Here is an 18,449-nt window from a genome sequence, read left to right on the forward strand (position 1 = left end):
GGGGTCAACAGTGCAGGGAGGAAGGTTGACTTAAGGCAAGTGTAGGCTTGTGGGACCAGGGAGAAGCTCCCTCCAGCTGCCAGGTTTCTCCAGGCCTGTGAAACACAGCTGGTGGTAAACCGGAAAAACAACTTAAATCTGGGACCGGCAGACTCATTAATATTTAAATTGCCAGCCTGCCTCAATGATTAGCTGCCGGGCTCATGTTCCACCTCTGCTAGACCCAGAAATGGGCGGGTTGAAGGCAGGGCATCGTTAGGTTTGAGATTTTTATCAAGCCTAACCCAGCAGGCTTTAGGGGTTAAAGTTCACTTTTTTCTTTGTGTGTTTCAGAAGCTAAAAAAAAACCCAACTAATTGAGAAAACAATTTATCGCATGTTTCAGGACTTTATTAGCCTTTCCTTTACTTTTTAAAAATGTTTGAGAGAGATGTTTGGAGTGGCACTGTGGCACCGTGGTTAGCACTGCTGCCGCATAGCACCAAGGACCTCGGTTCAATTCTGGCCTTGAGTCACTGTGTAGAGTTTGCATGTTCTTCTGGTGTCTGCATGGGTTTCCTCGGGGTGCTCCAGTTTCCTCCCACACCCCAAACATGTGCAGGTTAAGTGGACTGGCCATGAACAATGCGCACGGGGGTTTATGGGGATAGAGTGGGGGGTGGGCCTAGGCGGAGTGCTTCTTTGGAGGGTTGGCGCAGACTACATGGGCCGAATGGCCTCCTTCTGCACTGTAGGGATTCTATAGATTCTATGTAGATTTAAAAGTTTAACTATCAGTCCAAAAGTGAGTCTGAATAGGAATTATTTTATTGAACAATGTAGGTGACAGCTTAAGGTTCAAGGTGCAGGATGCAGCCACGGGGATTCATTCCTGGAATGAGGACCTTATCTTATGAAGAAAGATCAAACAAGTTTGGCCTATATCCAGTGAAGATTAGAAGAATGAGAGATAATCTTATTGAAACATACAAGATCCTGGGGAGATTTGATAGGTTGGCTACCGGGAGAATGTTTCCACATAAGAAAGACAGAACTAGGGGATACACTTTAAGAATAAGAGGTCCACTATTTAAGATGGAAATGAGAATTTTTTTCTTTGAGTTAGTATGTGGAATTCCCTTCCCCAGAAAGCGGTGGAGGTTGGGTCATTGGATGTATTCAAGATTGAGTTAGAGAGATGTTTTGACTGACAAGGGAGGTGAGGATTATAGGATACAGACTGAAAAGTGGAGATGAGAACATAATTAGATCAGCCATGATTTTAGTGAATGGGAGAGCAGGTTCAAAGGGCTGAATGGTCTGGCCCTACTCCATAGAATCCCTACAATGCAGAAGAAAGCCAGTTGGCTCATCGAGTCTATACCGGCACTCAAGAGCATCTTACTCCGGTCGCCTTTTGCCCTATCCCCGTAACCCTGTGCATTTATCATAGCTAATACACCTAACCTATACATCGTGGGACATTGAGTAATTTAGCATGGCCAATCCCCTAACTTGCACATCATACCAAAGGTCATGAATGTAGCCCAATCCATCACGCAAACCAGCCTCCCATCCATTGACTCTGTCTACACTTCCTGCTGCCTCGGAAAACCAGCCAGCATAATTAAGGACCCCACACACCCTGGACATTCTCTCTTCCACCTTCTTCCATCGGGAAAAGGATACAAAAGTCTGAGGTCGCGTACCAACCGACTGAAGAACAGCTTCTTCCCTGCTGCCATCAGACTTTTGAATGGACTTACCTTGCATTAAGTTGATCTTTCTCTACATCCTAGCTATGACTGTAACACTGCATTCTGCACTGTCTCGTTTCCTTCTCTATGAATGGTATGCTTTGTCTGTATAGCGCGCAAGAAACAATACTTTTCACTGTATACTAATACATGTGACAATAATAAATCAAATCAAATCTTTGGACCGTGATAAGAAACCGGAAGACCCGGAGGAAACCCATGGGGAGAACGTGCAAACTCCACACAGTCACCCAAGGCCGGAATTGAACCCGGGTCCTTGGTGCTAACCATTGTGTCTTTATGCCGTTCCCGTGTTGAAAAACAAGTAGGAAAAAAGGTGAGGTCAATCAAGGGATACGGATAAGGCAACCACAAGATTCAGTTTCATAGAGACACTGAGGTTTACAGCATGGAAACAGGCCCTTCAGCCCAACTTGTCCATGCCACCTTTTTTGTTTAAACCCCTCAGCTAGTACCAATTGCCCGCATTGGCCCATATCCCTCTATATCCATCTTACCCATGTAACTGTCTAAATGCTTTTTAAAAGACAAAATTGTATCCGCCTCTACTACTACCTCTGGCAGCTTGTTCCAGACACTCACCACCCTGTGTGTGAAAAAACTGCCCCTCTGGACACTTTTGTATCTCTCCCCTCTCACCTTAAACCTAGTTTTAGACTCCTCTACCTTTGGGAAAAGATATTGACTATCTAGCTGGTCTATGCCCCTCATTATTTTATAGACCTCTATAAGATCACCCCTAAGCCTTCTACGGTCCAGAGAAAAAAGTCCCGGTCTATCCAGCCTCTCCTTGTAACTCAAACCATCAAGTCCTGGTAGCATCCTAGTAAATCTCTTCTGCACTCTTTCTAGTTTAATAATATCCTTTCAATAATAGGGTGACCAGAATTGCACACAGTATTCCAAGTGTGGCCTTACCAATGTCTTGTACAACTTCAACAAGGCGTCCCAAATCCTGTATTCAATGTTCTGACCAAGGAAACCAAGCATGCTGAATGCCTTCTTCACCACTCTGTCCACCTGTCCACTTTCGAGGAGCTATGAACCTGTACCCTGAGATCGCTTTGTTCTGCAACTCTCCCCAACGCCCTACCATTAACTGAGTAAGTCCTGCCCTGGTTCCATCTATCAAAATGCATCACCTCGCATTTATCTAAATTAAACTCCATCTGCCATTCGTCAGCCCACTGGCCCAATTGATCAAGATCCCGTTGCAATCCGAGATAACCTTCTTCACCGTCCACTATGCCACCAATCTTGGTGTCATCTGCAAACTTACTAACCATGCCTCCTATATTCTCATTCAAATCATTAATATAAACGACAAATAACAGTGGGCCCAGCACTGATCCCTGAGGCATATCGCTGGTCACAGGCCTCCAGTTTGAAAAACAATCCTCTACAACTATCCTCTGTCTTCTGTCATCAAGCCAATCCCTCTCCCCAAGAGGGAGGGGGTAGCAATAATATGGAGCTTAATTTTTAGATGACTGAATTGGTAATGGTCTCAAAATGGAGCTGGTTAGACTGCCTTCTCTTGCTGGGGAAGTTTCTGCAATGTCATCAGCTCGAACTCTGTCCTGTGTTTCAATGGCGGTTGCTCTGCCAGGGAAAGCAAAGCACGCATGTGAGTAATCAGAGACAGTTCTCTCAGCAACAGTTTGCATTTGTATATCACCCTGAATGCAGGGAAACAATGCAATGGACTTTTAAAAAAAGCACAATCAGACAAAAAAAACAATGCAGGGGCACAGAGAAGAGATGGTAGGCTGGATGACTGGCCAAAATGATAAAGCTTCAAGGAGGGTCTTACAAGAAGGAGAAGTAGACAGTTTAGGGAGTGAAGTCCAGAGCTTGGAGCCTAGATAGCTAAAGGCACAGTCACCGTCACCATTGATGGAGTGAGTGGAATGGGAGATGCGTCAAAGGCTAAATATACAGAATATTAGAGTTTGTTTTGCTGGAGGTAGGTATGGGTAAGACAATGAAGAGATTTGAACACTTGAGAATTTTAATTTGGAGGCACTGAGGAAGGAGGAGCCTGTGTAAGTCTTCAAGCAGAGGGATGATGAATGGGCAGGATTCGGTGTACGTTAGAATATAGACAGCAGCGCTTTGGATCAACTTAATTTCATAGAGGGTGAAGAATCCAGCCAGTGAGGTGAAGCAAATCCTCCTTTCCATTCCAGACTCGGCGTCCATTCCCCCTGCAACTATTTGTGAATATTCTTCACATGTACGGCACTATATAAATGCAAGTTAGAGACAGCAAGTCATTTCAAAACACAAAATGAAAATGCAGATCACGGCTTCCAGCCCAATTTCGTATCTTTTCATTTTCTTTTTTCTTGCTGACTCAACTTTCCGAGAATTTTGTTTGGCAATTGCTCGTTGCCCCTTTGTCCCTGAAATCCCATTAGGGGTTGAAGAAGAAGAAACTTACATTTATGTAGTTTCTCTAATGACTTCAGGGCATCCTGTAAAACCTCACAGCCAACCAAGTACATCGGAATTGTGGTTACTGTTATAATGTCTAGACTTCAGCAATCAATTCACATACAGCAATGTTTCACAATGAGGTAAATGACCAGATTAACTATTTCATGATGGCTGATGGATAAATACAGAATAGTCGGTGTTACCATCACTGAATCCCCCATTGTCAACATCCTTGGGGTTACCATTGACCAGAAACTCAACTGGGCTCACCACAACACAGTGGCTATAAGAGCAGGTCAGAGGCTAGGAATACTGCAGCGAGTAACTCACCTCCTGATTCCCCAGAGCCTATCCACCATCGACAAGGCACAAGTCAGGAGTGTGATGGAATAGTCCCCACTTGCCTGGATGGGTGCAGCTCCAACAACATTCAAGAAGCTTGACACCATCCAGGATAAAGCAGCCCACTTGATTGGCACCACATATACAAACATTCAATCCCTTCACCACCGATGCTCAGTAGCAGCAGTGTGTACTATCTACAAGATGCACTGCAACAATTCACCAAAGATCCTTAGACAGCACCTTCCAAACCTACGACCACCTCCATCTAGAAGGACAAGGGCAGCAGATACATGGGATCAACACCACCTGCAAGTTCCTCTCCAAGCCACTCACTGTCCTGACATGGAAATATATCGCTGTTCCTTCGCAGTCGCTGGGTCAAAATCCTCGAATTCCCTCCCTAACGACATTGTGGGTCAACCCACAGAACATGGACTGCAGCGATTCAAGAAGGCAGCTCACCACCACCTTCTCAAGGGCAACTAGGGATGGGCAATAAATGTTGGCCAGCCAGCGACGCCCATGTCCCACGAATGAATTTTTTAAAATGTTGGTCAGGACACCAGCACGACTCCTTTGATGCTAATGTCTCTTACAACCAATGTTCTGACTCAGAGGTGAAAATGTTATCACTGAACTAAGGCTGACACATCAGTGTCACAATGGGCTTCCTGAAGACAATCCTCTCTCATTTCATAGAAATCATAGAACCCTACAGTGCAGAAACAGGCCATTCGGCCCATCAAGTCTGCACCGACCACAATCCCACCCAGGCCCTACCCCCACATCCCTACACATTTACCCGCTAATCTACGCATCTCAGGACACTAAGGAGCAATTTTAGCATGGCCAATCCACCTAACCCGCACATCTTTGGACTGTGGGAGGAAACCAGAGCGCCCAGAGGAAACCCACGCAGACAGGAGGAGAATGTGCAAACTCCACACAGACAGTGACCCAAGCCGGGAATCGAACCCAGGTCCCTGGAGCTGTGAAGCAGCAGTGCTAACCATTGTGCTACCGTGCGGCCCCAATTTGAGATTGTTTGAAAGGGAGAAGACCAACAGATGATAGGGCTGGCTGTGCTCTGTGCCCACCTGTCACCTGTATACAAAGGCCTCACTTTGGCAGAGGTTCCAATTCCCAGGGGAGGCTATGACAGTACACCCCAATAACACAAATATGATATATGAAGTCCTAGTTACAGACATCCCTAAACACCCAGTAGTTCAGGTTTTAGATAGCAATACATTTTAGGGTGATCAACAACCAGCAAAAATCTAATTGGCCATGCCAAGGATGCCAATCAAATCTACAGATGCTGGAATACTTACCTGGCAATGACAATGGGGAAGTGTCTCCGTAATCGCAAACTAAACAGTAAGCCAAATATAGAGCTGTGCCATTTGCTGCAATAACACCTCGAGCCAACATGGATGATCAAACGACACTATCGTAACAGCAACAGTCAGCTAATTAATTCCTCACTCCTGTCTTTCCTCAGACATGCTGAAGTGCTAATCTATGTGGATGATGCCCTTTGGTTGAAAGTAGATCATGCACCTCACGCAGCCCTGTGTCATCAGCCTTCAAGCAGAGAGTTGGAAACTCTCCACTTTGGCTTTCCTTTCATGTTACTTTGGTCAGTCACTTGCTGGCTCCAGTCTTGACAAATATCGAAGCGAAATGCCATTTGAAGCCTTTCCAAAAAGCTTGAAAAAACTTTCGGTCCCTTACTCTGACACTTCCTTTAGGTGGCCACATTCTTTTCCGTTTCATTTCATGGACCCACCGTTAAGCTGTCTCCCTGCATATACCTGGCGCTTTGAAAATGGATAGTGGTGAACTAACCATTGAAAAATACATGTCATCAGCATCCTACACTGCTTCGTATGAGATCTGATCTGTTAGTGGGTACCAGTAGTGGGACACCTATCCGATTGTGTTTTGAGAACAATTGTTTGTACCACACAGAAGTACGTGAGAAAATCTTTACAAATTTATTCTTTTAAAAAAAATAACTTTTGCAAAAAAAAAGGTAAAAATCAGAAACTGTGTTTGATGGGAAGCAGTCCTCAAGGCCCAATCTAATAATGTCCCTCAGACCCTCAACCACCCCCATGATATCCAACGGGAGTAAATGCTTACGGCTGATTCCATCAATGGCCTTTCAGACCCTCCCCCTACTTCCTCCAGTCATGAAAACACTTCAGGGAAAATTTCTGCCGCACAGCCTCGATCAGTAAAGTCACTAGTTCCATAGTTTGTTCAAAGGTTAATGAAGCAAAAGATGTTGTCCTTTTCTGGAAAACTCTCCCTTTGAGATGTGTTCTGTGAGCAGAACTGAGTACGCCACATTACTCTTGTCCTGTAAGGATCTTACAAAAGGCAAAAACTGTTTGAAATTCTTATCGCGTCCCTTCTCGGAGCCAACATGCTCGGCATGCAAAAGGAGCCTTTATGTCTGTTGTCTTATTCTACTGGTTAATCAATAATTTTTTGTGGAGTGACTTTGTTAGGTTTTATGACAAGTAATAACAAGTAAATGAAGCAGATGCAATGGTAGCTTGCAGCACTATCCAGTTGGATTACCATCATCCTGTGAGTCATCCTCTATCCTGTCTTTCCCACCGCTCTCAACGCCCGAGGTGTGAGAGCTCCCATGGCTGGTCATTGAGTTGCAGGATTTGAGTTTCCGATGAAGGATGTTGCCAGTGAAACTGTCCTCTGGTCCAAGGTCCCTTTGCTTGGTGTCTGCCTCGATGCCTGAAGTGTGGGAGCTGCTGTGACTGGCTGTGGAGTGCCTGGAGAGCCGCTTATGCTTCATGCTGCCTGCGCTGCTGCCACTGGCTCGTGATCGCTTGTCTAATTGCTCAATATCCAATTCCATGGTGTCACTGATATAAGATTCTCTGTACTGCTTTTTTTCTTCAGGGGGAGAGAAAAAGATTAATTACTTAATATTGGAGTGTTCAATTAGAAAACATTTCATTAAATACAAGTACTGGCATATTTTCCTTATAAATGTCCAAGCACTGTTATCAAATACAACTTCAATGTTAAACTTACTTAATTGCAAGATTATGGCCGGGATTCCCTGACCGGTCACGCCCCGCCGCCGCTGCTGCCAGCGAGAACGGAGAATCTGGCGCTCAGCCAGATCTCCATTCACTGCAGCGGGACTGGAGAATCCCAGCCGCGGACGAGGTCGGGGAATCCAGCTCCATATAGATAATAATAAACTTGTGGGTGTATACAGCTGCGATCCTATCGAGGTGTTCAGATAGTTAGCAATCTAAAATGGACTTTTCTGAAAATCTCTCGGGAAATCTGCTAAAAGGAATTTAAAGATTCTCTTTCTTTAGCTGATGATGATGATGGGGCCTGCAAAATTTAATAATGTACTTACATTGCACAAAATCTTAGCTCATTATCATTTAGCTCTGAGCAAAAAATATCAGGGGGGTGGGAGGGGAGTGCGGGGGGGTCTTTAACCACAACACAGGGTGGGATTGGGTCAGGTGAGTGGGGGTTTAAAGTATAAAAAGTCTGAATCCCAACCCCAATCCATTTACAAGCCACTTTTGATTTTAAAGGAACCCAGGACAGGCGGGCAGGAGACCACGCCACTTCCAGGAAGTGGGTTGGCATTTGAAATGTTATAATGGGGCAGTCACTCATATATATTCACCATTTGAGATTTAATGCTGGAAAGCCAGGTTTCCTGGGCCATAGGAGATCTGCCAGCCAAATCCAGGCAAGGGACTGCGGGATGGGAATGCAAAGGCTGTTACATCTGTTGGATAAAGGGTGCCTGTCTGATCAACCCCCACAATATCCCGCCCCCCCCCCCCCCCCCCCAACCTCTGATCTCCTCACCACTGAAGCTTTCAATCACCCCTATGGTCTCCCCCCACCCTGCCCCATCAAGGCCTCCAATATTCTTCTCCACTAAGGCCTCTGACTTCTACCGCCCTCCAAGACCTCCCACCTCAGGTCCTGGGGGCCTCTGATCCACCCCTGAGCCCCCGCCATGTCGAGGCCTTCAACCTCATCTCTCAAGACCTCCAAAACCCCATCTCATTGGACTCCAGGAACAGATTCCTTCCTGGATTGCAATCCCCTGGATCGCCCCTCCGAATTCCAAAATCTACATTTAAATTTCCATCTAAATATGCAAAAGGTGCTTCAATGGACAAATGTAATCTTGGTCCTTGCAAATTACAAATTTATTTAGAATCATAGAATCATAGAAGCCCGACAGTGCAGAAGGAGGCCATTCGGCCCATCGAGTCTGCACCGACCACAATCCCACCCAGACCCTACCCCCATATCCCTACATATTTACCCGCTAATCCCTCAAACCTACACATCTCAGGACCCTAAGGGGCAATTTTTAGCAAGACCAATCAACCTAACCCGCACATCTTTGGACTGTGGGAGGAAACCGGAGCACCCGGAGGAAACCCACGCAGACACGAGGAGAATGTGCAAACTCCACACAGACAGTGACCCAAGCCGGGAATCGAACCCAGGACCCTGGAGCTGTGAAGCAGCAGTGCTAACCACTGTGCTACCATGCCGTTACATTTTAGACTTTGGACATCAGAAATGTTAATTATGGAGGAGACAAAACTGGATGAAAACCATCTTTGGAAGGCATTTTGGAAGAACGGTGTGAGCGCAGTGGACAGATTTTGCAGTCAGAATGATAACTTTACCTGAACTATTTCCATTATAAACAAGGAAATAAGAATTAACAACAGAAAAATATAGTAAGAGAAAACCAATGTGGACCAGTGCAGATGCAGCATTATAATCCATTATATATGCACATATATCCTAAAATTTCTCGCAAAGCATCTTGATTGCTTGATACACCTAATACTTAAACAAGTTTTCAATCCACAATAATATGAGCTTTACTGCACTCTTTGAAATAAGTTAGCATGGAGATATTTCTGATTAAGTGGCCCAAATCGACCTGGCTGTTATTAGGCCACGGTAGCACAGTGGTTAGCACTGCTGCCTCACAGCGCCAGGGACCTGGGGTTCAATTCCGGCCTTGGGTCACTGTCTGTGTGGAGTTTGCACGTTCACCCCATGTCTGCGTGGGTTTCCTCTGAGTGCCTCTGGTTTCCTCCCACAGTCCAAAGATGTGTGGGTTAGGTTGATTGGACATGCTCAATTGCCCCTCAGTGTCAGGGTAAATACGTGGGGCTATGGGGATAGGGCCTGGGTGGGATTGCTGTCGTGCAGGTTTGATGGGCCAAATGGCCTCTTTTTGCATTGTAGGGATTCTAAGATGGTACCATGGCTTGGAGATGCCATTCATCACACTTCCCCTGGCAGAATTGAAGAAACAATGACAACTGCCCAGCAACTATAGTGCAAATCTAACACTTCAACTTCAAAGGAAACCCTGGCTGGGATTTTCCAGCCCCTCCATGGCGGGTTTTCCAGTGGCAGAGGCAGCTCGCCATTGGCCAACAGCGGGATATTCCAGTCCAGCTGAAGTCAACGGCCATTTGAGTTGCTTGCTGGCTGCGCTGCCAAGAAACCTGACGCCTGTTGGGAGGTGTGTTCACCTTCAGTGGGACCAGAAGATCCCACTTCTGGTGGGATGGGCCAGAAAATCCCAGCCTCAGAATCCAAAAGGTTGCACGTCTGATCGCGACACCAGATTTTAAAAAATACCTTCATTCTCCTCCAGTTTCCTGACCTGTCGCAGGACTGGCTGAAGGTTCATGTAGAGACGGTGGCTGTTACTGAGGAGCTGCAGCAGGTGCCGGGAACGCATGGGACAGCCAGTGTAGTAAATGAGCTTTCTCGCTGAAGGCAGGCCATCCGGCAGGATTTCAAACTTCTTCCCCTGTGGACGAAGGGCAGAATTTGTACCGTCAGCATGAAAAAAATCCTGCAATCTGACTCTAAACCTGGACCCATGGATTCTGCTGGAATCGTGAAGAATTAGATGGCAATTTAATACTGGAAGTCTGTGGTGACCAAGAAAAGCTTCCCAAGAGAATCCTTCTAATTCAATGATTCTTACGGGGCCAAACATGTCGGATTTTTCCACAGTATTCCAATTCTATCTTAGTGATGTAGTAAAGCAGACTTTCATCCATTTCCAGAGTTAGTAATTCCTGGAACTGGTCACTAGACTGTCGCAGGGGCATATAGCTTGAGGGATGCCATTCCACATCAAGCGTGGCTAATCAGGGGTCTCTCCCTCTCTTACAGCCAGCCATTGGCGTGTTTGGAAGGATTTGCAGGTTGACACTCAACCTGTTTGGCTGTGTTATGAACGCACCTTCCTTGGCTACCAACTCCTGGGACTTGGAGCCGAAGCTTCTGGGCTCAGAGGCAGGGATGCTACCCACTGTGCCACAAGACCGTGCTGAGATGTACTCCTATAAAAAATAAAATACTGTGTAAGGAAGTGATTATGTGGGATTACTTTATTTATCACAATTCTCCATTTAGAAGTATATTCATCTGCAGCAAGAAAGCCTTTCTTGGAAAGAATAGATTAGGCCTCAGTAAATTGGCACCATAACATCTGACTGCAAATGCCTTTGGCTACCAGAGGCGCAATATCTTCAGCGGACAATTCATTAGCCAACCTCCTGCCAATTTAAAATTAGTCATTTCTATCAATTTTGAACACATTGGTCGGAATTCTCCCATCCTGCCTGCCACTGGAATTCTTGTGGGGGGGGCGGGTGGGGGGGGGAGGATGTAACGGTCCACTAAAGTAGGGCGGGAATCTCCGGTTTTCAGGCAAGCGCGGCCGGAGAATTGCGCCCACTAACATTATACTCTCAGAATACTTGCATGATATACTACAAATCCATAGCATTTATTCCTCATTTATAGAGTTCCTGATCTGAGCTCACTTACTCTCTCAAGCGTGGTTCAGAGAAGAGACCATGTGCTTCCCCAGAGAGAGAGAGAGCGCTAAAAGCTGAGAGAAAATGATCCAAAACCTTTTACTGACCTCGAAGATAGCTTGAAAAGGAAAGGAAGGTGGGAGCAGGTTGGCTGAATGACTTACTGAGCTAAAATCTATGGTACATCGGGAAGGAAGCAAAGAGAGGAAGGGAAAGCAAACTCAAATGGAACAACAGTCATACTGCAACATTAAATAGTGAAGAAAATCACACGCTAATAGTTAAATATTAGGCAGGATTTTCCAGTCCTGCCCACTGCAGGAATCGCCGCAGGCAGGATTGAAACATCGACGGACCAGCAAACGGATCGGGATCAGAAAATCCCACCTATTATATAGGTCACTTTAATGATCCCCCCAAAAGAATCATAATTAAACAATCACTGTCCTCTGTCAAAGTATCAGTGAAATGGAAGAGAGACTGCTTTTAAACCTAATTCATCAATTGATTGTTTGCAAAACTTTTGAAATATTGAACTAATAGTTTGGGGCAATTTCCTGATCAAAAATGGTTAGAAAACTAGTTTGACAATGGCTGGTATTTTACGACCTTGCTTGGGCGAGGCTCGTAAGATCCTCCCCCAGGCCAACGGAGAATTCTGTTCTGTGAGCCGCGCCCGCCCCGATTCCGAGATGGCCATGGCGGTAAAATTCCAGCCAATAAGTCCAAGTGAATCAGAACAAAGGGCACATTGAGCACACCAGCTGTTATTTCAATGTATGGCCTCCAAGTTGCCAGGGCTAACAAAACTTCTGACTTGGGGGTTCCCTGTTTCCTGCCAGCTGACATGAAAGATCTTGTTCTAGACCAAATGACAGGTCATCAACTCGAAGCGTTAATTCTATTGCCCACTCCAAAGACGCTGCCTAACCTGCTGAGTTTTCAGTTCCAGTTTTTATTTCAGACTTACAGCTTCTGCAGTATTTTGCACTTGGGTTATCTTTTAACAGGTGGATGGAGATTTTTCAAAGCCCAGTGGGTACTAGCAGTAACAGCAGGCAGGGACCTGGTGTATCTGGGGCCTTAACTGTTGGAATTGCAGCAGCCTTATGCTGACAGGAAGGTGGAGATTTGGCTCCAATGTGTGTGTGTGTGAATAGAATGAAAACTAGATTTGTTGATATCAGATGGCCAACCTTGCAAATTCAGAATAAAATAACCAACAGAAAATGCACAATTACTGCTGTGCCCGAACGTGTAAAAAGTATAGCAAAATGAAAGGCCTTTCATAGAATTAAAGGCTGATCATGCAAAGATTATTGGGATGGTTAGGAAGACTTTTGCACACAACCTGATGTGGAAGTTTCTTCCCTGCACACAGGGAGGAATGGAGAGATGCAGTGTTTGGATTAAAAGGTGCTACTGTCAGAATTTTTCATAGAATCATAGAATCCCTACAGTTCAGAAGGTCATTCGGCCCATCGAGCCTATATGAACAACAATCCCACCCAGGCCCTATCGCCGTAATCCCACTTATTTACCCTGCTAATCCCCCTGACACCAAAGGAATTTAGCATGGCCAATCAACCTAACCTGCACATCTTTGGAGTGTGGGAGGAAACCGGGGCACCCGGAGGAAACCCATGCAGACACGGGGAAGAATGTGCAAACTCCACACAGACAGTTACTCTGGGGGTTTTCACAGTATCCTCACTGCATTGTTAATGTAAGCCGACTTGTGACACTAATAAATAAACTTTACTCGAGGCTGGAATTGAACCCAGGTCCCTGGTGCTGTGAGGCAGCAGTGCTAACCACTGTGCCACCGTGCCATGCATTAGATTTGACAAATCTAATCCGAGTCTCCCGATGAACCATAGAAACCCTACAGTGCAGAAAGAGGCCATTTGGCCCATCGAGTCTGCACCAACCACAACCCCACCCAGGCCCTACCCCCATATCCCTACATATTTACCCGCTAATCCCTCTAACCTACGCATCTCAGGACACTAAGGGGCAATTTTAGCATGGCCAATCAACCTAACCTGCACATCTTTAGACTGTGGGAGGAAACCGGAGCACCCGGAGGAAACCCACGCAGACACGAGGAGAATGTGCAAACTCCACACAGACAGTGATCCAAGCTGGGAATCGAACCCAGGTCCCTGGAGCTGTGAAGCAGCAGTGCTGACCACTGTGCTACCGTGCCACCCGTATGGCCTGAGGTCAACATCCTCCACTCCCCCCCCCAAACCCCACCATCAATGCACAAGTGCTGATTAGTGTTGCTGTTCTCTTCATCTCCTTTTCAAATTAAAATCATCGGTCAAGGGCATTCCAAGTAAGAGTCCGGTAGCATAGCCTGACTCCAGGCAGGCCTGATTTTAACCCATTCAAAACCCGCTCACTTGCAGAGTTAAAACTGGACCCCCATGCTGGCGCAGATCAGAAAAGGTTCCTCCATCTCTATTAACTTGTCAATTCTTCGATGGCAGCTTAAAGCTATTCCTAAGAGTGGGGTGCGTTGTGCTTCGCTGGCGAACGTGCATGCTTCACATCTCGTATGGAAGGCTGGATTATCTCACAGACTGTGGGAATCAAAATTTGGCAGCGTTGTAAGCAGATGTGTGGAGATGAACAACGCTTTTCTCAAATCACACTGTCACGCAGGTATTTAAATCTTCACAGTTGTGCTTTTACAGGCAGCTTTGTGAAGGATGATTTTCTGCACCAGAAACTGCCAGCTGGTCAAATTAGCTGAACAGTTTTCAGTTTGGTATTTGACTCCGCGGAATGTCGCCACTAATGTTAAGCTACAAGATATGAATTCTGCATTCCTTTGTATGTGCGGCAATCGCTTCCCTCAGAAGAGCAAGATACAGGTTATAATTACTATTATTTCTAAACTCAGGCTCATTCAACCAAATATTTTTAGCCCAAATCATGAAATAATGCGTCATTTAAAAAAATATTCATTCATGGGATGTGGGCATCGCTGGCTGGGCCAGCATTTATTGCCCTTCCCCCAGGGTAACTTAGAGTCAAACACATTACTGTGGATCTGGAGTCACATGTAGGTCAGATCTGGCAAAAATGGCAGATTTCCTTCCCTAAAGGACCAGCTGGGTATTTATGATAATTGACAATGGTCATCATTAGACTTTAAATTGCAGATTTTTTTTATTGAATCCAAATTTCATCATCTGCGGTGATGGGATTCGAACGCGGGCCCCCAGAGCAATACTCCAGTTCTCTGGATTGCTAGTCCAGCGACAATACCACTATGTCACTGCCTCCCCTAATAAATGTTATAATATTCACGTTTTAAGCTTGTTCTTGAATTGAACTTAATGAGCTAACATTTAGAAATAAGTTTATTTCAAATGTAACATTTCATGTAATTTTTGTGAATTGAAACACATGCCAAACTTGTTTGAGTAAATCAAAAATATTGGCACATTTCAACTGTATGTGTGTACAGCAAAAGGACTAAAGCTGCAGGGTAAGGGGGCATAGGCACAGACTGGTAAAAGGTAAGACCATGAAATGTATCCGAAAGCACAAAGTGTGACTATGAATACAATGTTCTTGCAGAATCATAGAATCCTACAGTGCAGAAGGAGGCCATTCGGCCCATCGAGTCTGCACTGACCACAACCCCACCCAGGCCCTATCCCCATAACCCCATGCATTTACCCTAGCTCGTCCCCCTGACACTCAGGGGCAATTTAGCGTGGCCAATCCACCTAACCCGCACATCTCTGGACCGTGGGAGGAAACCAGAGCACCCGGAGAAAACCCACGCAGACACGGGTAGAACATGCAAACTCCACACAGACAGTGACCCAAGCCGGGAATTGAACCCAGTTCCCTGGCGCTGTGAGGCAGCGGTGCTAACCACTGTGTCACCGTGCCACTCCCTGCTGGCAGGGAGTGAAGTAAAAACTCCCCGGGACTTTCACAAGTCAGTTAAGTGGTGTGATGATGGAGCAATAACAATTTTATATGGAATAACAATTAGCCAGACTAGCTAAACCTTATCAGTTGAGATAATCCTATGCGTTCGAATGAAGGAAAATGGCCAACAGAATACACTGAACACTGTTGCAATTAGCAAATTAATGATCAATTTATCATCTAATTACTGTTAGAATCGTCGAATCCCTAGAGTGCAGAAGGAGCCAATAACCTCATCGAGTCTGCACTGACTCTCTCGGACAGAGTACCCCACCTGGTCCTCTCCCCCACCCCATCCCATCCCTGCAACCCCACACATCCGCCATGGACAATCCATCCACACTTCCCCAGACACTAAGGGGCAACCCACGGTTGCCAATCCACCTAATCCGCACATCTTTGGACCGTGTGAGGAGACCGGAGAACCCGGAGGAAATCCACAGAGACACGGGGAAAATGTGCAAACTCCACACAGAGAGTGACCCAAGGCCGGGGGTTTGTTAAAGGCAAAGAGGGCAATTCTCCCAGCCTGCTGTGCTGCTAAAGCAGTACAACGGCTAGGAGACTCAAGCAGAGGCTATTTAGCGAACTGCTCATTGAGTACCACGGCCTTCGACAGTCTCCGGCAGCTGGACTTCCTGCGCCATCAGCTGTATAAATTATGCAAAGCAGCAATTTCATATACTTACCATGTAATTGTTCCCCCCGCCCGGTGCCAGGACTGTTTCAGCCCAGCGGGGTTTACAATAGCTCCCCACTTACGGGGAGCTGGCGGTCCGACCCCGCTTGAGTGAAAGGGGGGCCATCGAGGATTCCAGGAGGTTGGGGGTGAGGGGTATGCCCCCTGGGCATTTCCAGCTTGGCAGTGCCAGCCTGGCCCCCTGGCACTGCCCAAGGGACAATGTGCCAATGCCCAGGGGACAACTTGGCACTGCCCACCAGGCATCGAGCAATGCCAAGGGAGCAGTGCCTAATAGTGGGCGGTGCCAAAGGGGACAGGACCTCGGGTGTTGTCTAGAACAAGGGAGTCACAGTCTCAGGATATGGTAGACCATTTAGGACTGAGATGAGGAGAAACTTCTTCATTCAGAGGGTGGCAAACCTGTGGAAATCTCTACCAGAGAAAGCTGTGCAGGCCAAATCACTGAAGGAAATGGATAGATTTCTAGACTCCAAAGGTGTCAAGAGGTATGGGGAGAGCGGGAGAGCGCGGGTGAATGGTGCTGAGATAGAGGATCAGCCATGATTATGTTGAATGGTGGACCAGGCTTGATGACCTACTCCTGCTCCTATTTTCTGTGTCCTATGATACTTCTGAGTGTGTTTGGTATCTTATTTTGAAAGAAGGCTACCATTCATGTAAACAGTTTTTGATGAGATTGAAATAAATGTTCTTGTTTGTAACTCAGATTTCAGATCGGAAACGTGGAAGTGTGAATGATGTTGAAGCAAGGTGAACAGACAACTATCTTGCTTTGTTATAGACATGGCCTCAGGCTCCTTTTTGACTCTGCATTTCAACTACAGCAATAGCTGAGGCAAAACAGATTCTATCTTTCACAGTTCAGGGGAAGAAAAAGCTCTGTTACGAATTTTGGGACTTACCACAAACACAAGCTTGCCAACATTGGTCCACGGAAAATCATACAACAATTGTTTAGATTCTCCCACAACCTGGAAAACATTAAACCATGAGGGAAATATATTCAGTTACCCATGTCCTGAATTCATTATCCTTTGTACTAAGACAAAAGGGACGCATTTAAGTTTAGTTACTGCAAATGAGAGAATCCATTTTCCTAACCCATATCTTACTGAATCACACTGATCACCCAAAAGCTGTAGGGCCGGGATTCTCTGACCTCGTCTGCAGCTGGGATTCTCCAGTCCCGCTGCAGTGAACGGAGAAATTCGGCAGAGCGCCAAACTCTGGTGTTGTGGTTGGCAGCGGGGTGTTAATGGCTGGAGAATTCCAGCCGCAGATCGGTACAAAATCGTGAGAGTAAAAACACAGACACCTGGAAAATGTTTTGAGTTCCACAAAATGGTCAGGAGGATGATGCATTTGAACCAGATTCTATTTTTGGATATGGTTCAGAAAGGCTGTGAAGTGAAAATGACAATGATTAGTGTAATTGGAGCTCCACGTCACGGAGAGCTGGATTTGACATTTCTGTCTAACCACCAAAACTATTTTGGTGCCTCTTTCACCGGCCAAACTGCAGATTGTGCAGGCAAAGTAAGTAAATCGCTAAATTCATAAATTAAAGAAAAAAGTTTCCAATATAGCAAGGTAAACTTTCACCTCGGTATCCTAGACAAATAATGCCAGTAACATTGGGGGTACCTCAATGGTTGGGTCAGCTCACAAACTGAAGTGCTCTACACAGCAGGAGGCCATTTGGCCTGTCATATCTGCGTCAGCTCTCCAACAGAGCAATTTACCTCGTGTCACTTCCCTAACTTCTCCCCATGGCCCTGCACATTCTTCCTTTTCGGGTAACAATCCCGGTCCCTCTTGAAGGCCTTGATTGAACCTGCCTCAATCGATGTATCCCAGACCCGAACCCCAGTTTGCTGTGTGAAAAATAATTCCTCATGTCACAATTGTTTCTTTTCCCAAATCACCTTAAAAATGTGCCTTCTTGTTCTTGCTCCTCCCACCAACAGGGAATATTTTTCCCCCTCACGACTCAAATGAAACCACCTCATGATTTTGAATACCTCTATCAAATCTCTGTCCAATCACTTGGCGACATCACACACAAAGCAGAACCTGACTGAAATAAAACATACAGTTTCAGGAAACCGTTTTTTTTCCTGCTCGCAAAACTATCACTGTGTTTCATCCTCCATTTTGAGTTATATTTGAACCAAATTTCTAACCTTCCTTGAGCTCAAATGGTGTTTCTGGCCTTCGAGGAACTGACATTGTGATAGTGTCATTCTGACTGGACAGTGATATAACTTACGTGGGTTTTTAAAAAATAATAATTCAGTTGTCTGTTTAAGTCATTGGCCATTGTACATCTGAAATTTAACACTGTGCATAATATGA

The 18,449-nt window shown here is 45.8% G+C and overlaps 1 protein-coding gene across 1 annotated transcript in view; it reads right to left on the reverse strand.

The window, feature by feature from the left end:
• frmd6 (FERM domain containing 6) overlaps positions 1-18,449 on the reverse strand; it is a 135,823-nt gene that overhangs the window by 14,757 nt on the left and 102,617 nt on the right. Inside the window, exons 9-11 of the mRNA XM_078233941.1 lie at positions 16,997-17,065; positions 10,239-10,413; positions 7,134-7,469 (exon numbers count right to left, since the gene is read on the reverse strand). Coding sequence (XP_078090067.1) covers positions 7,134-7,469; positions 10,239-10,413; positions 16,997-17,065 — 580 coding nt within the window. The remainder of the gene's footprint in view (positions 1-7,133; positions 7,470-10,238; positions 10,414-16,996; positions 17,066-18,449) is intronic.

The sequence above is a fragment of the Mustelus asterias genome, chromosome 18, assembly GCF_964213995.1.
Source record: "Mustelus asterias chromosome 18, sMusAst1.hap1.1, whole genome shotgun sequence".
Taxonomy (NCBI): Eukaryota; Metazoa; Chordata; class Chondrichthyes; order Carcharhiniformes; family Triakidae; genus Mustelus; species Mustelus asterias.